The sequence below is a fragment of the Diabrotica undecimpunctata genome, chromosome 8, assembly GCF_040954645.1.
Source record: "Diabrotica undecimpunctata isolate CICGRU chromosome 8, icDiaUnde3, whole genome shotgun sequence".
Classification (NCBI taxonomy): Eukaryota; Metazoa; Arthropoda; class Insecta; order Coleoptera; family Chrysomelidae; genus Diabrotica; species Diabrotica undecimpunctata.
Genome location: NC_092810.1, coordinates 107598271 through 107622021, shown reverse-complemented (window position 1 = coordinate 107622021; position 23751 = coordinate 107598271). Strand labels below are relative to the sequence as shown.

General features: G+C 32.7%; 2 protein-coding genes across 3 annotated transcripts in view; one reads left to right on the top strand and one right to left on the bottom strand.

The window, feature by feature from the left end:
- Positions 1 to 1621, top strand: part of LOC140448519 (carbonic anhydrase 2-like) — a 35647-nt gene extending 34026 nt beyond the window's left edge. Inside the window, exon 4 of the mRNA XM_072541602.1 lies at positions 1280 to 1621. Coding sequence (XP_072397703.1) covers positions 1280 to 1453 — 174 coding nt within the window. The 3' untranslated portion in view covers positions 1454 to 1621. The remainder of the gene's footprint in view (positions 1 to 1279) is intronic.
- An 8122-nt stretch (positions 1622 to 9743) lies between these two features.
- The window catches only part of ash2 (Set1/Ash2 histone methyltransferase complex subunit ash2), a 66155-nt gene continuing 52147 nt past the window's right edge, over positions 9744 to 23751 (bottom strand). For both annotated transcript variants that reach the window (XM_072540703.1, XM_072540704.1), the window contains 2 exons: positions 18362 to 18619; positions 9744 to 14656 (listed from right to left, as the gene is read on the bottom strand). In XM_072540703.1, coding sequence (XP_072396804.1) covers positions 14552 to 14656; positions 18362 to 18619 — 363 coding nt within the window. In that variant the 3' untranslated portion in view covers positions 9744 to 14551. The remainder of the gene's footprint in view (positions 14657 to 18361; positions 18620 to 23751) is intronic.

Here is a 23751-nt window from a genome sequence, read left to right as displayed (position 1 = left end):
TGGCGATGAATGTAAAAATTTACAGTTGGAAGACGATTAGGGCATTGATCTAGTACCGAAATTTCTATTGATAGTTTTGTATTAGTGAAATTTGAAAACAATATATTTTATGTTGCTAAAGCTCTAAAGACATTAGACGATAATGAATTTAAGTGTCATTTTTAAGAAAAAGTGGAAAGCTTCAAGGCTGCTTTATTTTTCCTTTAGTTAAAGACATTGCTGCAGTAGCAAGGTCAGACGTTGTATCGCTTCTACCAAAACCAAAAAATGTAGATAAAAAAACAAGCGTCTTACATCTTATTTCAAATTTGATGTAAAGTTTGATAGTAATAAGATCCGTTAAAATTTTCTTTCATTTCAGTTTTTCTATTGTACCTATGTATTTACTTTAACAAATTATTGAAATAATACCACTTGACTCATTGTGTACCACCACTTGACTCATTGAGTACCACCAATGGTGTACAATGAGACAGATGTAGACGGCTAGAAAAATAATCATGAGGGAATTTTTTCAGTTTCTTCACTCATGAGAGATTATATTGAGGAAATAATCATATTGATGCTTGGTTAACTTATTTTGTAGACAAATTCAAAAATATCAATGTCAGAAATAAAAATGTGTTTTTTGTCTCATTGTGTACTACCCTCCCCTACATGAAATCAACTTTAACTTGAGAATATCCGTCAGAAAATCTTTAAAAAGACAACGACATGCAATGATGAGAGTAAAATTCTCCGGTTAGTGTTTCCATAGTAAATAATAAAAAAAACCTCATAATACTATCCTGATATGGTAAGTATTTAGTCGTACATTTAGTTTACTTCAATAAACACCAAACTTCGATTTTATAAGTATGTTATTTAAAAACATAAATGATGTATCCTCGATATGTTATTGATTTACTAATGTGGTATTTTCTTTTTATTATATTTATGTCCATTTTAATAGGGGTAGTCAGATACCACTGCATTCTGCCGAGGAATTTAGAGACGCAATTGGTCCCATTTCTGGCATAATTAGAGCAGCTTCTTTGATTTTTCTCTTTTTACCATCTGTTTCTTTTAGGACTATACTTAAATCGTTACATTGAACCCTATGTTCATTTTTCCATGCATGTTTACATACATTGAGATCTATTATAAAAATCTAAAATCTATATTTTATTGATCGTTGTTTTTTATAACGATATTAAAAAATAGCGATATTTTTTGCATACATTTTTAAAGCAAATTACAAGGAATTCAAATACGTCTAATTATTACTCTTTCATTTTAGCTCAATGCATTACGGTACATCTTTGACGAAAACGGAGATCCTCTTTTACGGAATTATCGTGAGGTTCAAGAATTACAGAACAGAACTATCCTCCATATTTCTCCATCAACATCACGATACGCTACTTTACTTCCGTTACCTGGTTATGAACCTCCTCCAGCACATGAATGTTAAAAATTGGAATTTAAGAAACGAAGGCATTATTCAAAAAATATTGTTTTATTTTACCGACTTTTATAAGTATGTAATCAAAATTTATATTTTTTAATTTTTATATTCCCTTTTCTATAATTTTTTATATTTTATACAGAATATACAACAACAATCAATAAAACTACTCCAAACAGTTGTGCGTGTTGCTATTTCCTCTTTTTTTTTGTATTATTGTCTCAGTAAACAGGCGCATAACTGAATATATAGTTTTAGTTCCCGTTGTGTATAATCGTGGATACTAGGTTCTCGAAAAGTGCATTTGTGGTATGATGTCCGGGCTCATAGTGAAAGTTGATGAAAGAATAATAAAGAAGCTGTTGATAAGGTTGTAAGTGAAATTATTTATTGTTTTAGTCAACTTTTTAATATCTCTAAACCAAAAGAGGACTTACTGGGATAAATACTGAGTATGTCGCAGAGTTCATCTGGGAGCTTTGTCTACTGTAATCTGAAACTTACCGAAGAAGATCCTTAAGAGGACAATTGACTGAATTATTTAAACAAAAAATATAAAAACGAAATACGTGAAATTTGACCAATGTACGACAAAAATTAGAACTTTTGTTACGATTTTTAGCTAGCAGCGCTAGTTACTAAACTATTGCTCCTTCTAATATCCCAAGAAGCTTTTTAGTTTCATGAAAGATGTAATGTTGCAGCTATAACGACTGCACTCTAAGAACATAAACTATATTCTTGGAGTGCGAGCTGTCAAAAATTGTTGTTTACTAAAATGCTAAAATCTGCTTTTTTTTATATCTGCTACTTAAAGGAGATATAAAAAACTACCGTCCTATAACACTCCTCAATGTAATGTATAAACTCACAAAAATTTTAACCAATAGATTGACGACAAAATTCGACGGATACCAGTCAAAAGAACAAGCTGGTTTTAGAAAGGGATTCAGCACAAGTGACCATTTACTAAGTATGAAAATACTTATAGAACGAGCAAATGAATACCACATTCCTCTATATATAGCGTTCATAGATTTCGAAAAGGCTTTCGACAGTGTCGAACATTGGACAGTGAAAAGTTCTTTGATTAACAGCAGAATTGACCACAGATATACGGAACTAATAGCCAATATATATATAAGGAAGCCAAGTATATTATATGAAGGAACAAAATCAATACAAATAAATAGAAGCGTGAGACAGGGTAACACAATATCACCGAAACTTTTTAATCAGGCTCTGGAAGATATTTTTAAAAGATTAGAATGGGAAGAAAAAGGTATAAAAATTTGTGGACAACGCTTGAACCATCCAAGATACGCTGATGACATCGCATTGATAACAGATAAAAAAGAAGAATTATTTGAAATGATGAAAGAACTGGACGTAGAAGCTGGAAAGATAGGCCTTAATATGAATTACAGCAAGACCAAAAGCATAACAAATACAGATGAAAACATCACAATGAGGATCGGACAAGATGAAGTAGAACAAGTTCAGGATTATATAACTAATGTCTAGAGCCTGACCCACTACTCTGAGCCGCGTAATGTAGGTTGCCTATTATGAATTTGAATCGGGGAAATTACTGACAGACTTACGCATGACGTCCGACATCGGATAATCATTTTTGACTAAAATAGATGTTAATCATTATTTTTCTTTCAAAACGAATTGTCATTACAACAAGCAATTTTAGTTCTATCATATAATGATTTAATGACTCCCTTTTAAACATTTATGTTGTGATTTGATTTATAATTTAGATATATGTTCATATGTGTTGGTTTTTATATACATGAGTCCCATATCCACTATTTTCCTTTGAGATTAAAACATCCAGAAAAGGCAACGATTTATTTTATTTCTTTTCCATTGTAAGTTTTATTGACTCCTCTTTTTTATCTTTTATTTATATTAATCAGAAGTGTGTCCAACAGATCATCTACATATTTCCAACGTATTGTGGGCTTTAAATTTTGATTAGGAATATTTGTTTTGAAATCTTCCGTCAATATATTAGCTAATAATGGATTTAAAGCACAGCCTAAAAATTTTGTTTATAGAAATCATTGTTTAGATGAAAATAAGTGTTGTCAGTAGATAATGTCAACAGTTCCGTTATAGCTGACACATTTAATTTGGTTCTAGTTGTTAATCTATCATTTTGTAATTTGGTCCTAAATTGTTTTCAAAGTTTCATCTAATGGTACATTTATATATAGACTATTTATTTATATAAAAACTTACTTAGAAAATATTACACATTATACAAATCAATGTACCAAATTATATTAACATTTAAAAAATAAAAATAATTTTAATGAAATTTGTGATTTTTTTTTCTATCTAATCGTTGTTTTATTTAAGTTAAGCATAGCCCCAGCTATACAGATCCTTTTTTATAGTAATAACTTCAGTTTGTTTTTGAATAATACATCTACAAAAAAGGTGCTACATATTTGATTCATTCATGCCTTGTAATGTGCTTTTTTTGGCTTGCTTAAAAACGTTTTAGAGACCTTTTCTTTGTAATATCAATAAATGAATAATTTCTCCGTTTCGAAATACATTATTCAGCACAGTTATATAAAAATTATTTATTAAATGATGGTTAGTTCCTCGAAAAGCTCTTACTTTTAATATTTTTTGTTGCGTATATGAACATAGGTATATCTAAATTATAAATCAAATCCCAACATAAATGTTAAATATATATATATATATATATATATATATATATATATATATATATATATATATATATCTGGGACAAACTATAAAACTTAACAAAGAAAACCAAACAGCAGAGATAAAAAGATGAGTTAGACTGGCATGGGCGGCATTTGGCAAACTAAGCTACATTCTTAAAAACAAAAGATATCCACAGCATCTTAAGACCAAAGTATACAATCAATGCGTACTCCCTGTTCTAACTTATGGTTCCCAAACGTGGACATTTACAAAAGCAAACATGGACAAAATCATAAAATCCCAAAGAGCAATGGAAAGACAAATGTTGCACATAAGACTAATGGATAAAAAGAGAAACGAGTGGATAAGAGACAAAACAAAAGTGAGGGATGTTAGACAAGAAGTTGCAAAATTGAAATGAAGATTTGCCGGACACAATATAAGACAAAAAGAAGACCGATGGAACAAAATTCTTATAAGTTGGAGACAGTGGGAATATAAACTAAGAAGAGGAAGGCCCCAAATGAGATGGGCAGATGATATCAAGAAGCACGTGGGCTCTAGGTGGATGACTATAGCGACAGTCAGAGAAGAATGGAAAAGGATTGGGGAGGCCTATGTCCAAAGATGGACCGAAGAAGGCTAATTAGATAGATAGATAGATAAATTCTATATTTTTATCTAGGTATGCTATCCATTTAAAATTATGGAAACAAAATTATATTTTCATTCATTCACTTTTAAGAGTTCACTTATCGTATTGCGCCTGTATGGTATTGATAAGTCCTCTTATGAAAGTCAAGTCTGGAAATGAGACCTACTGATTGTAGTTCACACACGAACTTTATAAGGTCTCTACGGAGATTGTTTCTTTAGAAAATAAAGTTTCTAACGATATTACTTCTCTGGAAAGCAAAGTTTCTTCTGATGTTTTTAAAGTTTCTATGGACGTTATTTCTTTAGAAAATAAAATCACTTCTGAGATTTCTTCTCTTGAAGACACGATATCATCGTTGGAAAACAAAGTTCCTGTCGAAATTTCTTCTTTCGAAGAAAAGATAAAGGAGATTGAAAAGAAGATGAAAGAAACAAGGAGAGCAGACAGAAGAATCTGATCAATTATATTAAGTATAAAAAAAAGACGACGAGACGAAATGTAAGTTATTGGAGCCACGTGCGACATTTGAAGGGAGTGGAAGTTCTGTTCGTCTTGCTTTCGACGGAAAATCGTCATGAAATAAGTACATGAAACAGTTTAAATCATCTGCAAAAGCGAGTGAATGGCTCGAAAAAGAAAAGGCTGTAAACCTGACTATTGCTTTTAGTGGAGATGTTTTGGCTATGCTTTAGACTATTGACCTATATATTATACTGAGAGGGAGAGGGGGAAATATAAATACAAAACAATATATTAACAAACATAACATTCAGATAATAATTACAACAGATTAAAATTGAAAGAGAAATACTCCTCAAATGAAAAAAGGGCATTCACTATAAAGTAGCTCTTAATTTTTTCTTTAAATTTATAAAAGTTAAGAGCTTCTATTCTAGCTAAAGTGTTAGAAGTAGGTGAAAGGGTCTGAAACCATTTCGAAGCAAGGTTGGAATAAGTAAGGAGGAATCACTTTTGTCATATTTTTAATCTTTCAGTGGAAAATGTAAAAAACCCAGGTGGCACATTCTTTAAGAGACTAGTGCAATACTTTTTTTTACGCTGAAGATATAGCCGGTGTAAGAAAACTTATAGCTACTTACAGTATAGGTACAGAGATGTGAACTATACATTTTTTCAAATACTCAATGTTATATTTGGTACCTCCATTACGGACCAACTCTGTGATTTCCAAGAGGTAGTTGAATATATATGCCTGTAGATTATCGTCTTTTAAATAATTATTGGTGACTAAGTTATTTCAATTCAAATAGATTACGAAGGATTAAAAATAAAAGGTTCGCTCTGAGGATGCCAAGGGGCGGAAATATGGATATCAGCGAATGGTGGTACGCTGTACCGAAATCAAACCTATTGTATTTTACAGTTTACTCTAGTATAGATTATTGGGAAATCATTTTCACGAAGGGATTTTTGCCTAGACGAATTGGTATGACGCGGATACAAGTTATAAATTCCTATGTTAGTACATTTGTCCTCTGTTATGCAACGTTTAGAAAACCAAATCCTAAATTTAATGTATGATTTATATTCTCGCTAGGAAGAATCACTCTTACCCGGTTTCTTACTTTGAATTTCTTGTATATTGGTAATTTGATATAAAATATGACCTACAACCTTCTTCTTAAGGTGCTTTAAATATTTGCGACAATTCTGGCATACCAGGTTCGAACTTGTGCGGCTCTGAGAAATGCATAGGCGTCAAGCTTTGTCCATTTCCTTATATTGTTTAACCACGAGTATTTCCTTCTCCCGATGCCTTTTTTATCTTCAATCTTACCCACCGTAATCACATCCCATCAATCTCATAATGACCCAGTTAGGTTACGTCTGTTATATTATCCGTCCAGTGAATTTTAAGGATTCTTCTGAACACTCATATTTCAAAGGCAATTCATAACGTTAGCTTTTATCGTTCGCCAGTCTCCCAGTTATGTCTCCACCCCATCACTGAGTAAATGTAGCATTTCACAAAACAGTACCGTGCAGATAAATTCAACTCTTGTTGCTAATCGGAGTTCTCATAATCATAAATGTTACTCTTGCCTGTTCAATGCTGATACATATCTCTGTGTTTGGGTTAAGATTCTTAATTATCTAGCTTCCGAGATATCTGAACATGAAGACTTATCGAATATTATAACCATTCGCCTTTATACTCGAAGGTATATAATCGGTGTTCTGCCAACCACCATTAACTTCGTTTTATCTGTGTTAATTTTTAAACCAAATTGTTCTCCTATATTTAATCTGTCAATAAATAGTTATCGGTTTTTATTTTGTTTAGTTTAGGTTTAGTTGCCTGGTCATTAACAACCTGTCCATTAATCTTTATGCCATTATCAGTCTCTCTAAAAGCTCTTTCAAAAAACATTTTTAATATTAACTCTATACGACGTACAACATTGTTGAAAACTAATATGTCCCGAATACATGCTATTTGCATCCAATGGTTGTATTTCCAATAGAGAAAGGCGTAAAAGACGGTTGCGTTTTGTCTTCCTTACTATTCAATCTTTAGTTCTATATTCCTTTCAAGGAATGTAGAAATAATATAGGAAGAATCTGACCTGATAACAGACAGAAAAGCAAACTGGGGTAGAATCGAGGAAGATCCCGTCTTCGCTGAACTGACTGTGTTGAAAATGCTTTTAAGCTGTAGTAGTAATAGTAGTGGTTTTTTATGTCCCTTCCCTTATATTCCAGCAAGTACATCCAAGCATTACAATCAATACAATCTTAACAAGCATTAATTGATGAGGTGAATATTATTTTTGAATCTGTACATTTTCCTGCGATTTTTTTAAATATATTCCTATTGCATTCAAGATTTCTTTCTATTTAAGCTTTATAATCATTAGAATTTATGTAATGTACCTTTTATTCCAATATCAAAATTAAAGCCTTTGGTTGAGCCACAGAATAAGTAACAATCAGAATGCCCACTCTCAGGTGCCGCCTTTGAAGTGTGTCATCACGCGATCGCCATATTTTAAACAGAAACATAGACTCGGATTGAGAAGTTTGTGACAAGCTACGACAAAACTGTAATTTAAATTTTTAGATATTAATAATTTAGTACATTTGAAATAATTTAATCTATTCTTCAACTAAAAGTACGGATAAATTAGTGCATATTATGTATATAGTTGCCGTAAATAAATTAAACCGGGTTAATTTTTCATGCACGCCAGATAAAAGGTCACTGAACAGCACTTTTTCTTCTTCTCGTAACACTACAACCCGGGGTGGGTTTTGGCTGACTGCACAACTTGCTTCCATCTTGAACGTTCGTCCATAATAGTCGGTAGCCAGATTGTTCTTAGATCTGACCATATATTGTCTCTCCATCGGATTCGTGGACGTCCTAAGGGCCTTCTTCCTGTGGGTGCTTCGTACCATATTAACTTGACAAGGCGGTTATTAGGGAGTCTATGGCCAGTCCATCTTAGACTTTGGGATTTAATCGCTCGCTCTATACATCTGCTTGACCTCAGCATTTGTTCTCATTCGGTATTGGTTGCTATTAATGTGATAAGGCCCAAAGATTCTTCTGAGGATTTTCCTCTCAAAACATCTAAGTTTTCTTTCAGTTTCTTTGGTCAGGGTCCACGTCTCACACCCGTACATGAGCACCGGTCTAATCACCGTTTTATATATTCTAATCTTTGACATTCGTGTTAGGCTTTTAGATTTAATAGTATTGTGGAGGCTCTACATACATATGTTTGCTGCCTGAAATCTTCCTTTAATCTCTTCCGCGATATCGTTATCTGCAGTGATTGTTGCTCCGAGATATTTAAAACTCTCCACTCTTTCAAAGTTATATGGATCTATTGTAACATTTTGTCCTATTCTATCTCGTCCCTTTTGTGTGTTGATGCCATCGAGCAAAAAGACAAAAGAGGGAATCTAATCGTTATGAAAAGGCGACCAAAAAAGTGGCCTCTGATGGCGGACATATCCGGAAATGCGAATGCGCCAAATTTAAATTTTCCGACACTTATTAACAGTAGTTATAAAATAGTTTTCAGAATGTGTCTTAGACGAAAAAATTTTAATTAAATATTAACGATAACAGTCTAAAATGTGAAACAATTGTTAAAAAACTTCAATATAAATAAGATTTCATGTGACAGTTGGGACAAATAATAACATAACCCAACTAAATTTGATTTCTTAAACAAGGAAAGACTCTCTTTCCTTGTTTAATTTGGCCTCTCAAGATGGCACTTCCTGTCTAACAATATTTTTGCCCCCACTACCTTTACATTCCCTCTTTTGTCTTTTTGCTCGATGGTTGATGCACATGTATTTGGTTTTCTCTTCGTTTACCCTTAAACCAGTTTTCTTTGCCTCTACCTCCAATTTATTAAGTCCCCTTCACATTGGTGACTGTGTTTCGCGCAATGTCAATGTCATCTACGTATGCTAGTAGTAATTTTGGTCCATTTACTGTCAGTAATTCTGTTTTAAGTTGTGCTGCTCTTGCTACTTTCTCCAGGATGATATTAAAGAGGAGAGATGACAGCGCATGTCCTTGTTTCAGGCCACTACTTATTTCGAAAGATTCTGAGAGTTTGTTACCTATCCGTGCTCTGAAGCACTGAACAGTACTGGTTCCGTTTAAAACATGGCTGATTCCGAACGAGATGCTCGTACTTATCTTGACAAGGAGAGTGGGTTCTGATTGTTTCTTATTCTGTGGTTGAGCCTTGAAGTCGTTTTATGTTTTTCTACTTTGATTTTATTTTTTTTGTTTAAAATTTGGTATTATTTGTACATTTCACATTTAGTTTCTTGTTATCTGCTTTAATGTCACTGAATCGCCTTATTTTAAACTATTTTAGAACAAATTTTTGCGAACAATTGCATTTCTCAGTGATTTTAAAGATGAACTTTTGTGCAAAATAAAAGACAGTAAGTTTTAAATATTTTATTTAAAAAACAAAGGAAACAGTATTAACAAATAGTAATATAAAGGCAAAACAATTATCATTACAAACGATAGATTCAATGGTATCATTAATACACGATACCAACATGATTTCAAAAGAATTCAACAACATTTTAGTCTAAATTCAGATATTTTTCCGTCAACTGAATATTAATGTATGCGATTTTTACTATTGGCAACTAAAGATAAATATTTAGCATAGACAAGACATACATACAAATTAAAACTCAAAATCTTAAGTCACTGGTTAATCAATATGCCAATTTATTTATTTGTCAGTTTATTAGTTAGGAGTTAAATTGTTATAATGGATATTGCCAAAGGTTTGACTTTAATTCCTACGGAAGTAACAGAAACTACAATGAAGTGATATTAAGTTTATTGTCAGAGCAAACAACCGTTAGACAAAGAAAGAACTTACCCTGAATTTACTTTCTGGTGAAATGACACAAAAAGATCCGATATTATGTGGAATCGGTGTTAAAGGCATCATGCTCAAATATTGACAAAAGTCTGATTATAAGTTTATGGCTAAAATTATAACATATTTATAGCGAAATACACATGTCAAAGTAAAAACTACAATTTGAGAATAAAGTTCAGTTAAGCGTATCTTCAAATTTTACTAGTGGGCAGCTCTCGGGGTAAACGAAAGAATCGCATTTAAATAACCTAAAAAAAGACACAACCTCTATTTAACACTCTACTGTATCATGAGCCCAAACGGGGTTCCCTTTAAACAGGGTCAACATTAAAAAGTCCCGTGAATAATTCGTTTCTATAATTTAGAATATCTAAACACAATGTTCCCATTTTGGAGCGTTGGTTTTGGAACATATTGTGTTGCCACTATAAATTTCGATTAACCTGTGTAATATTCTGTATCCATTGACATATACTACAAATAGGCTAACTGTTGCAATGCAAGCATATTCCACAGAGCGACAGAGAAAACTGAGGCAAAGCAGTCCCTACATATCTTTCTAATGGACCAGGTTTATCGACCACGTGACCTAAATGACCAATGGGAAGGTCATTGCCTCCCCCATTGCCAAGGGGAGTCTTGCAAAATATACAGCAAATTATGAAAATACTAGCATGTACGTAGTCCAGTGGTTACATTACTCTCAGATTACTGTGGATCTAAACCATTACATAAAGTGGAAAGGTTTTTTCGTAGAGACAGTGTTAAAAAACAATTTTGATTGTACAAATATTGTACTAGAATACAACAAACATATGAAGGAAGTAGATCTTCAGTATTCCTAATTAGAGTTATATCCAATTCACGTAAAAAGCTTCTTCTTTTTATGTAGACATAACTCTGTTTTTCAACGTGCTTCCAGTAAGTTGTCGTTCCATCCTTTTCGTGGTCTTCCATATGATTCTATATGATCGTTCCATTCTACTCTTCTATTTCTTACCCAATCCTTGAGTTTTCATCTCTGCTGTTTCCAACATTCTCTTTGTCCTCTATATGCCAGGTCGTGTTTCTGCCGCGTATGTCACGATTGGTCTGATGACTGTTCAAATCTGTGTAAATTCTGCCTTTCATTTCTTTCCCAATATTTTTATTTCTCTATATTGTTTCATTCAAACAACCTACGGCTCTATTTGCTGTATTCACTTGATCTTCCACTTATGTTTCGAACTTTTCGTAGCTAGATACTGTGTTGCCTAGATATTTAAACATCATCACTTGTTCTATTATCTGACCTTCCAGCTCCAATTTATAACTTAGTAAATTTGTTATAACCATGCATTTTTTTTTTTTGAGGAAATTAACATGTTCAATTTTCTGGCGGTTATATTAAATTGGTGCAGCATACGTTATGAACCATCTTCACTTTGAGAGGGTTGTATTGCGTCGTCTGCATAGCAGAATATTTTAGTTGTTCTTCTCCTATTTGGTATTATTTTTTACTTGTTACTTTTTTTATTATTTCATCCATAATCAGGTTGAACAACAGACGACTCAGGGAATCTCCCTATGTAATCAGTCCCATTGCTAGCTTCAATTGGGTCAGTTAGTTCTTTTCCATCATCATCATCATTCTGGCTTTACAACCTTGCGTGGGTCCTAGTCTCCTGAAGAATTTCTCTCCAGTCGTCCCTATCCATCGCCTTTATCCGCCAAGCACATATTCCCATATTGCTCATGTCTTCATCAATGTTAGTAAGGAACCTTGTTCTGGGTCTTCCTCTTCTTCTCTGACCAATAAGTCAATCAAGGAACGTTTTGCTAGCTGGGTCATTTTGTTTCATCCAGTTCTTCTTCTTCTTTTACTTCTACTTTGTTGTTTTGGTAGATATTTTCGATCGTTTTGATTATTCCTGTACGTATTTTTCTTGCGTAAATAAGGATAACGTAGCTTTAATTTTACCGTCAAATCTCTCTAAAGGTGTACCTAACATAAATATGGCGGTTTGATATATTCTTATAATTTATCTTGCACTTGTCTCTATAAATATAACGTGCATGATCTTCCCGACCTAAATCCTTGTTGTTCTATTATCATAATTTCATTCAGTTTATTTTTTATCACTTTGGTTCTTAATTTTAGTGTAGTGTTTAATAAATAAATTCCTCTGTAATTTTCAAGGTCCAATTTGTCTCTCTTTTTGAAGGGAGGTATTGGGATGCTTGATCTCCATTCTTGATTGTGGAATTCTGTTTTGTTTTATTATTTTTTGGATTAGTTTTAATAGTTGTTTAGTGAGGTCTGGTCCTCCGTACTTTAGAAGTTCATTCGGGATTGTTATTTTCTCCTGGTGATTTTCTATTTTTTAATTTCCTTAATGCTTCCTTTACCTCTTCCTCCTCAAGTAAAATGCACGAAATGGTGTCAGATTTTCACATAATACATATTTAGTAGTCAATTATTGGCTTTTAGATATGCGAATAAAGCGACAATAGGGGAAAATTTGATGATGTTCTACCACTACTCAGTTTAAAAACAATTTTCGCAAAACAACTTACATTGGTATCCTACAAAAACGAAAATCAGGTCGGCCTAGAAGTTTAACTCTAGAACAACTATATAAAAAAAGTAGATTGGACCACGACGCAATATACATATACAAACGGATCAGTTTTCATATTGGTCCGGATGGATTGTCAAAAGAAAAAGATGTAAAATGAACAAACTTTCATTCCAAAAGCAGTTGTCTTGCAATTTTCAGAATTTACCATAGGTTATTAGTATATGATAATTTTATAACAATCCAAATTTTGTGAATACTGTTTCCAAATGGCACATACTTTTTTTTGTTATAAAATACACTGTTTTTCATGAAATATTTTTTTTATAATTGTATAAAATTTTATGAACAATTAATAACAATTTTACATCGATACAATTTATGATTAAAAAAAACTCATGCAACACAGGATTAAATATTAAGCGGAACCAGAGAAAGAAACGCAGACAGAGAGAGGGAGAGAGAGAGAGAGGTGGGGGAGATGGGGAAGGAAGCTGGATTAGACAAGTTATTGATTATTGAAGTTGAAATGTCATGTGATACCCAGAAGGTTATAAAGTCCTCCATCTTATTATTTAGTTCAAAATATGTAGAAAGAGAGGTCCAGGTCGTAGAATAACATCATGGCTTCGTATTTTACGTGAATGGTTTAATCACTCTTCGTCGTCCCTTTTCAGAGCTGATGGAAATAAAATTATGATAGCCAACGTTCAGTAAAGGACATGGTACGGAAAGAGGATTGAAATTGTGTGCCAGTGCTCTGTGCCCATGACGAGTTTTAAGATCAAGTTACAACATCAAGATCAAAATAATAACAAATGAAGTAATACACAGTATCTCAACACTAATAAGAGTTGCAAATAAAATAACAAACCTTAATAAAGAATAAGCATAGAAATATGTTTCTAATGACAAATATACACCAATAAAGAAGTATTTGTTGCACGAAAAAAGATAAACTAGTGAAATTAGAAGCAGATAATGTAAAAAAAATCAAAAGTTTTGAGTTTTTTTAAATTAAAAAAATCAAAGTTTGTTAGCATAATAACAGTATCAAGCACATCTGAATAGAATATTTATAATAGTAAACAACGAAGAAATCGTCCCGATGACTCAGTAAGCTGACGTAATCACTTCGATGTATTTAGTTTACAGGATTTATAGTTCAATTCCGACTCTAGTTAGAAATATTATTTCAAACGCAGCCGTATAAAATCGAAAGTGGATCTGAGGCTTTGAATTGAACTTCGCAAGTAAATAGCCAAAGCATGGGTAGTATAGTGAGAAATAGGAGCTCGGAGCTCAGTCATACTCATCATTTAACCCAACTGGAAAGCGATAAGAAGCTAAAATATTCGGAATATACAAAAATACAGCAAACAAAATACCGTTTTCAGTGCGATAAAACACAATATATCTTTAAGATTCATACACGCTGTTGTTTTTTTTTAAATAGCAAATGTTTTCAAAATTGACATCATAACTTCTACATTCTAGAAACTAGAGTAGCATTTCTACAGTGGGAATTGTATTTGAAGTTCTTCTTGGACGTTCGCTCAATACTTTATTTATGACAGTCCTGTAGACTTTTCAGCTAATCAAAGACTTGGTAGTTGGAAATCTACTATCGCAGATTTTTATATAAAAAATTCTCTATATGACCATCTAACGTGCAATGAACTTTGTTTTGCGTTTAGTGTACCTTGAAATTTCATTCAGACATAATTTTATTAAATATATAAAATATTTGTTTTTAGTTTGTACAACTAAAAAACGATTAGAAAAAAGTCTATTACAGTACAAAACTGTCTAGTCTTAGTTTCCCCTCATTTTCTATTAAATATACAAGATCGGCTAACGCTTGGTCACTTATAGCTTCTTCTCCTCGATCTGACACCTAAAAATTAATAAATTGTTAAAAAAATTTAACTGATAAAAATATTTGTTAAATATTTTATATTCGATAAATATTTTTATGTTTCAACTGTAAAAAAAACAGTAACAACCGTAATTTGACATTTATAAGACAAAACTAATAAGAAGTTTATAAAAAAAATAAAAAATATAAAGTAGAATATTGTAAAAAATAAAAATTCATTATGTATAACATATAATAGGCGAGTTTTACACAGCTGGCTCCGTTTCTCGCATCCTAATCTCCAGTATTTTCTGTCCAGCCAGTCTTCAATTTTTAAATCGCTGGAGGCCATTGCGTCTTTGACATCTTCTCCTCCTTTTATTCTAGTGTGCGAAGTCTATTTTTTTTATCTTTTTTGGCCACCTATTTTCAGGCATACTCTGCATGTGTCCATATCGGTTTAGTCTTTTGGCTTTAATTGTGTCTATACTGTCTAGATCACTAGATGTTTAGAATTTCAATTTTTCTCCGAATATCTTCGTTCCTCTGGAATCCTCCGAATTCTTCGTATGTCTAGTAAGCCGGCAACATCCCCTTCAATAATTAATTTCCATGGCTTTAATTTTTGATTTGTTTCCTTGATTTATTTCCCAGATCGTCTTACAACCCAATACCTTCTATTGTTGTTTTAAATTATATCCTTTTATCTTCTTTTGTCATTTGATTACTGCAAAGTAGTACGTGTAACTGTTGATTTTGCTTGTTTAATTTTGGAATGTATTTAAATTTTTAGGCTTTCTGGTTTTCCCCTGTAACTAAGTACTCTGTTTTTTTTATCATTAGTTGTAAGGCTTCACTTGATGTACTTCCTAGTTCAAGCATATAGTTCATATCACTCTCGTCTTCGGGTAGAATTACTTGATCGTCAGCGAAGTGAATGGTGTATAATTTCTCGTCGTCTTCTATTGGGATGCCCATATTTATTGCAGAACTTGCTTCTTCACACTGAGAGCGCCGCATTTAGATATATTTTTAAGAGTGTAGGTGCTATGGAGTAGCCTGGTTAATATGGCTGTGGCTTTTGTCCACTCCGGTAGTAAGTCATGTCCTATATAGAATAAGGTGAAAACATATGCTAGTAACTCTGGTAATACTCGTGGGAAGTGTTTTAATAATTCGTTCGGTATACCTTCTGGTCCACATGCTTTTTGATTTTTTAGAATTCTTATTGCATCTTCGACGTCCTGTATTCTGGTATTTCGTAGTCTTCATCGTATATATAATGCATATAATCGTGCATATATAATTAAGATGGTGCTCGTAAAGTGCGGTCTTGTTTTAGTCAGAATTGTGAGTAATGTTCCACCCAAGATCTTTCTTCTATTAACCCTATTCACTCGTTTTTTTTTCTGATTATTCTTAAGTTTTTGGCGGTTTTTCAATATTTGTTGAACTATGTATTTGTTGTTACTAGGTTTTCTTCTTCTCTGTTTAACCTTGCATATGTTCGTTTATCATCTGGGTCATTATTTGCAGCCACTTTTGATATGCTTGTTTCTCGTTGTGTACTGCATTAGCGATGCCATTTGTTCACCACAATGGAGTATTTTTTTTATTCCTTTAGTTTGTTACCAGTGATTCATACGTATTCTGGGCTTCATAATTAAGTAGACATTCAATACAATGCAGATATTCTGATGATTTTAAAAATGTTATGAATAATAAATTATAATAAACGATATACAGTATCATCAATATAAGGTAAGTAAATTTCTCCTCACGGCTTTATTCATTGAACCATTTTTTTTTCTTCTAAAACAAGTGTAGATAGATTAATTACTATTTAAATGGGAATAAGCCACAATTAAAGGTTAAAATACGTTTATTGACGTATAAATAGAAAATAGCTTCAGAATAATATTAAGTATAGATAGCTACAAAAAATTGTATGTACGTGATTATTTCTGGAATAAAACTAACATATTGCATCATCCAAATATATTATAAATTCAGATAGCCTATTTATGCGCAGATATCTTATTGGTTGGTATTTTAGACTAAGCCCAGACTCTAATCAATCGAATTGTGTAAATAGGAGCTGTACTTCACTGAGCAAACGATGCTCTTCAGCCGCGAAATGTCAAAGTCTTCCAGGTCAACATTTAAGGCGAGTAATTATAACCTAAAGTTGACATCGAGCAAAGATGAAAGTACTGATGAAAACTGGATGAGAATTTTAAGATATTAAAGACCGTTCAAGAACCAAAATTAAGTACAGTAAAAGCAAGAAGAAAACAAGGATGGATGACAGAAGAAATACTGAGACTCATTGACCAAAGAAGAGAAATCAGAAATAAAGATAAAAACGAATACAACAGGATCCACACAATTATCAGGCAGAAGATAAGACATGCGAAAACACAATTTCATAGTAAAGAATGTAATGAAATTGAACACTATGAAAACAAAAACACAATACATTTCATCTTCACAATAAATTAAAAGAGATCGCCGAAATCAAACGGAAACAACTATCCCAAAGTTTAGAAGGCAAAAACGGACACTGAATATTCGATATCAATGAACAGTTGAAAGACTGGAAAAATGAAAGATGAAAGAGTAGAACACTATACACCGATTGCTATAACAGGTCCATGTATTACAGAAAGTGAGGTTACATGGGCAATACAAACGGAAAAAAATTAAACAGCACTTGGTCCCGATGAAGTAAAAGCTAAAATACACTATGTGATCGGCCCACCGCCTTTTCCTTCTTATTATTTCTTCCACGATATTTGTGGTGATTCCACGTGATCTTTGTTCTACGCCTTATCTCGGTGTTTCTAATCTTGTCTGTTAGTGATATTCCAAGCATGTTTCGTTCCATTGCCCTTTGCATTGTTTTTAGTTTTAGCAGATTTCCTGGTAGGGGCTAAGGTGTCCACTGTGATTTGTCTTAGTACAAATACATCGTCTACGTAGGATCTTCCGGATCTGAATCATTGTTGTTCATCTAATAAAGTTGTTAGTTTATTGATTTTGTTGGTTAGGACTTTTGTGGTAAGCTTCAGTAGATTTATACCTCTATACTTGTTAAGGTCTTCTTTATCTCCTTTCTTGAACATTGGTATCATTATGCTGTTTCTCCATGCGCCTGGTATCTTGCAGCGCAATATTAGTTTTTGTATAAGTTTTGTCATTTCTAGGATTATACTTTCTCCTCCGTGTTTTAGAAGCTCGTTGGTTATTCCATGTGGTCCTGGTGACTTTCTATTTTTGAGTGATTTTATAGCTATCTCTACTTCCTGAAAACTAATTTCTATTTCGTGTCTTAATTCAGGTACGTTATTGTGTTGATTACGTTCCTTTCCTTTAAACAGTTCCGTCAGGTATCTTTCCCATTCGTTTGCTTGTATGTTATTGAATTCCTTCAATTCTGCCATTTCTTTCCGCTGGTTTCTTATGAATCTCCATATTTGTTTTCGTGTACCGTAGAAGTCGCTTTCCATCCTTTTTGTAAACTGCCCCAGTGTTCATTTTTTGTTCTTTTTACCAACTGTTTTGTTTCACTTCGTATTCTTCTATAGGTGTCTCGGGATTCTGGAGTATTTGATGTTTTGTACTTCATGTAGGTCTCTCGTTTCTCTTTATATTAATCTAATTAAAAAATATAATTTCATAAATAATACGTCACAATGATGTAAACAAGTAGTAATCATATAGAAACACTCTACTTTAACTTACCGGTTTATAATTATATTGCTCAATAGGAGGAGGATACTTGAAATTGGGTCCGAAATTAACGGAAACAGTTATATTCTTATACAGAGAAAGAGTTGGATAATAAGAACCCTGGTGTATGTCCTGGTAGGCAACTCCTTGGCACTCTCCATTCTTAAAAAAGATAATTTGGCTTTTTGGCAAAGGTACAAGAGATTTTAATCGTTCTTGAACGTTATCTTTGTCTTCGTAGTATAAATGACTTTTGAATTTTACCAAAGGCTAAAATAAAAAAGAAGAAATGCTATCAGATACAACACTCAGATTGTATATTAGAACATTGAATAGTATTGCCAGGTTATCGTTTCAAAACCATAAACTGCGGAAAAGTCAGCAACGAGTGCAGTTCAGTGGTAGCGTGTAAATTTATTATAATCAGGCAATCGTTGTAATTACTCATCCTTAAGAAAAATTATGCAATATATTTTTTAGTTACTTTAGAATCTTCTATTAATTAACGTTTAACTATAGCTTATATAATTAAAGGAATATTACTATACATAATATCATATTCACTCGAAAAGTGTAAAAACATCCGGGAGATACTGTACCTTTACAAAATTAAACAAATATAAATTAAAACTAGGCATTTATTTTGCTATAAATCTAAATACATTTGAAAAATCAAATTTACTAATTTTATTTTGCTTTAATTGCGCTATTTTGTGTTCAACTATTTTTTGACGCTCTTAAAGTACTTTTCGGTATACTTTTTTTGATTTCGCAGAACTTTGTATTTTATTATAAGTGTCAATTTGAATATCCTTTAAAACTTCTAAAAATTGAAATATATTAGGGCGCGGTTTGTAAAATAACGAATTAAATTTAGAATAGAAACTTTCACAGCATTGGTTAACGCTCAAGTGATAAACTGTTTTCCACCCACATCCCAGGAGGGAAGTCTGCCTCTACAGAAATAAAGTTGTCCACCAAGTAGTCAGCAAATCTCATTAAAGTCACTCTCCTACGTCTAATGGATCTAGGAAAGGTATACCAAACATACATCTAAGGTATTTCCCGACATCATTGTCCTTTAAATACGCAGCAGTTAGTCCAACTTTTTGAATTTTTCTCCACCACGGTTATCAGAGATAAAATCTGCAATTTAAGGCAGCCACATGACTTTGCTAACTTATTTGAAAGCAAAAAGAATGCCAACGGCACATAGTGTCCATTTTCGCGCTCGTAAACTGTAAATGGTTAAGCAAAATGAAATGTATATCTTCTCTGCCACCTCAGGTACTCAAGCTTAAGTCCCTAAACATTTTGAATCAAGTGCAGAGAAACAGCCAAAAATTACAGAAGATAAATACCATTACTTAGTTATTACCAACTTACCCCAAATTTAAACCCCTATACAAGTTGTTCACTTTATTAAAAAGAAGCTAGGTATATTAGATATACCCTCCTTCAAGATACCGACACAGCGAGTGGTTCCTCATTCAAAATAGGCATACAATCTAAAACCACCATTGACTTATTATTTAATAAGGAAATTTGGCCACCTGGTGTAAACATTAAAAGGTCCATCTCTACAGAATCTTCATATTCCGAACGTCTTCGTCTGAGTCAAATATAAGTCCGAAGAACATCAGAAGCCCCGTTAGCTTGGAAAATCCAATTGCCACTTTAAGCAACAACAAAAATGAAGTGAAAAACACAAAAATACTCACAGACAAGCAGACCATCAAAATTTGCAAATCTAACAATGCTTTCCATTTTCATATTAACTTCATTAAAAAGGATACTTTGGAACCAACGATAAATCTGGATCCGTTATCCGACCTATAGCATTAGATTAACCGATAACTCGAAATCTTATAGCAAAATTAAAGGAACCGGATATCTTAGAAGCCATTAAGCTACATCTTGCTTTTCTACACGACCAACCTGCTATAGTATGTTACGAAGGATTCACCAACACAAGCGTTAAACTCTTTTTGGCTTCCGAATGACTTCCCACTTAGACTGAAGATCTATGAAAAATCCTTCTAGAATTTAACTATACCTATGGAATTAGTCAAACTGATGTGAAAGCTGATCTTGCTGATTTTAGGTTCTTTCTCACTTCGGAAAAATTACTATGTCACCGAAATTACTATGCCGTTGTCTCTCCAAAACGAAATTTTTAAGTAATACGACGTGTTCTGTGGAAATAAAAACCTCAAATTATTTTAATGATGACAACTTTAACATGGTTCTAATTAATATTCGTTCTATAAGATATAAAACAGATGACTTATTTTAGTTTTAGGACTTCCCCTGATAGTTGCGGTCAGTTCACTGGCTTGAAGTCAACGAACCTTTTTTTGTAGAAAATTATCCCACTTAATTGCTAGGTATCATCGTCCAAGTTCAGCTCATGGTGGCACCCTAATTCTTTCTATAAATAATGATTTCTCTCCTATAACAAAATATGACTTTCTGTTAAATTAAGCCTTTCTTGAGTTTTCATTGGTTTTTAACAAGATTCTTAATCTATACATTATTTGCATTTATAGATCACCTGATTCTTCCACGGAACTATTTTTTCAGAATCTGATAAATTTGTTAGAGGACATGCCCAATAAAAGCAGAAACATTCTATGTGATGACTTGAATATTAATTACGCTGTTGCTTGTGCTACCCAATTATCCTTGGTCAATATATTCGAATCGTATGGTTTCACAATGCCCGTTAATTCTCCTACAAGAATTACTAAAACAACATCTACCATAATTGATTATATTGTCTCAGATTTCTCACCCCTTGATGTACGCTCTACAATTATTAATGCAGGACTATCTGATCATGAAGCAGTATATACCAAGTTCCACACTCAACAAACCGTCCTTGAAAACCCAATAATTAGGTAGGAGTTTTTCTGCTCAGAACTTGTAACGGGTTATCTTGCCTACCACATTGGGATCATTTATAGGGGGTTGAAAATTGGGGACAGAAATTGCTGGACTGGGGATAGGGTAAGCAAAATAAACCGAATCGTTTGCGAACGGCTACTCTTGGTTTGTTTGGAGAGCTGGGTCGTGAGAAATGTAATGAAAAGGGGACTGGAATGGGGTAACTACAAAAGGAAGAAATTAACAAAAGTACTTACATGGATTTCCTGGACAAAACAACACAAGAAGGTTCCTAAGCTATTTAAAATGGACGCCGCTTACAAGAATCTTCCTGCTGGATAGAAAAAGGGTTAGAATATTTTTAAAAGAAATAATACTCTTGGTTTAGGGAGAATAATTACATATTTATTATTATCTCATCATAAACAGTTACAAATGTAAATAATAATAACAAAATACAAAAACGACTTACAATGGTGCTATCGGTTTACAAAAAACTCTAGACGTTGGGGACACTATAAGAATTTAAATTATAGTTAATCGACATTTTGTAGCTGAAATAAATTATTACAAATCAAAAATATCTTTTAAAATGAAGCTATACATAGAGGTTAACCTTTTTAAAACAAAACAAAACAAATTCAAAATGTATGGTTAGGTATGTACACTTCCCGTCATATAAAACTGGTACACTTTTTTTTTCCCAATGTAAACCTGTGTTCAGACTGGACACAATGGTTCGTGAATCAATTCGTTGTTGCCATCACAGATAACGGAATTTCAGTAAATTTAAATAAAACGTAAAACGTAAAAAATTAACGTACAAAAATGTATATGGTTTTTAGTGTTAAAACGATATTTAAACTTAGGGTATTGGCACAGGGAACATTCTAATGCGTCTATATACTTCAATTACTCACAGAACACAAAAACTGTTGACTGTATGTTATGTCAATAAGTTTAGTAACAGGCAAACTACCTAAATTAATTTATTATTTATTACATAAACGATAATTGTGAAAAACTAACATTATACTTTATCCTACGTAGATTATAAACTATAAAATATCCGGGGCGAAAAATGCTTTTCAAAACGTGACAGTATTACATTACAATTAAATATCTCAATGTAATGTTCCTTATAGAGGTTGAATCTACACCCTAATTGCAATCCGTTTTTATCTATAAATAGACTATTACTTTTTTACATTATTATGCATAAAATGTAAACAAAAAACATTTACCTACCCATTGAGATGCATATTTTTTTCAAAATTAAGCGGAGTAAGATATCATCGTCTGCCTTAAAAAATCCTTTTATAACTGAAAAATTTTGGTTTAGTATCTACAGATGTTATCAGTGCGTGAAAACTTCCCGAACATATCCGAACGATAACACATAAAAATTAAACAAAAAATATTGCTTGCCATCTGTCAAATTTAACAAGTTTGTCAAAGTGAATTTTTTAAGATGCCACGTCAGTCAAGTCAGTTTGAGAAAACTAGACTAATTTCAAAAATAGAAGATGGTTGGTCTATTCTACAACTGGCTCAAGAGTTAAATAGAAGCAAAACCACAATCCACAACATTAAAAAAAATGGGAAAACGAGCAGACTTTGGATAGAAGGAGAGGGAGTGGGAGACCAGTTATTACTAAAGTCCAACAAGATGAAACATTAACTAATTATTTAAGAGCGTATCCCTTCCATACGGCAAGGCAAGCAAAAGTTAATACAAACTTTAATGCTTCTATAACTACAGCATTAAGGAGATTTAGAAGAACAGATTTTAAAAATTGTGCAGCCGCCCGAAAATACAAATTTAGCGAGGAACATAAACAAAGTAGACTCCTATTTGCTTTAAATTACGTTTTCAATGATCCAGTCAATTTTTGGGACCGTGTAATTTTTACTGATGAAAAAATATTCGTCTCATTATGATGGCCATATTAGGATTTACAGACCGCCTCGAAATAGGTTTAATGAAAACTATATTCTATCAAGTGATAAGATAATGTATAGAGGAGGTTTAGGAATGTGTTGGAGAATTGAAGGACGATTCAATACTGAAACCTATTTATATATATTAGATAATGTGATGTTGCCATCGGTTAGGGAAATTTTCCCCAACAATAATTTTATTTTCCAGCATGACAACTGTTCAATCCACACAGCCCACCGTGTACGAGATTACCTTATGGAAAATAGCATTGAAGCTCTTCCATGGCCCTCTAAAAGTTCAGATATTAATCCAATAGAGAACATTTTGGGACTTATGATCAACAAAATACAAAAATTAAATGTAGTTCCCCAAAACAGGGATCATTTATGGACCATCATTGAAGAAACCTGGGAAAGCTTGGCCGAAGATGAAAATTTGTCACTAAATTTAATAAACTCAGTTCCCAGAAGATCTCAAGAAGTGATTAATAATAATGGAGCTTTGACAAAATATTAACTTTTCGAATTGTAATACATATATTTAAATTCCACACTTGTTCACTGCAAAAATTATT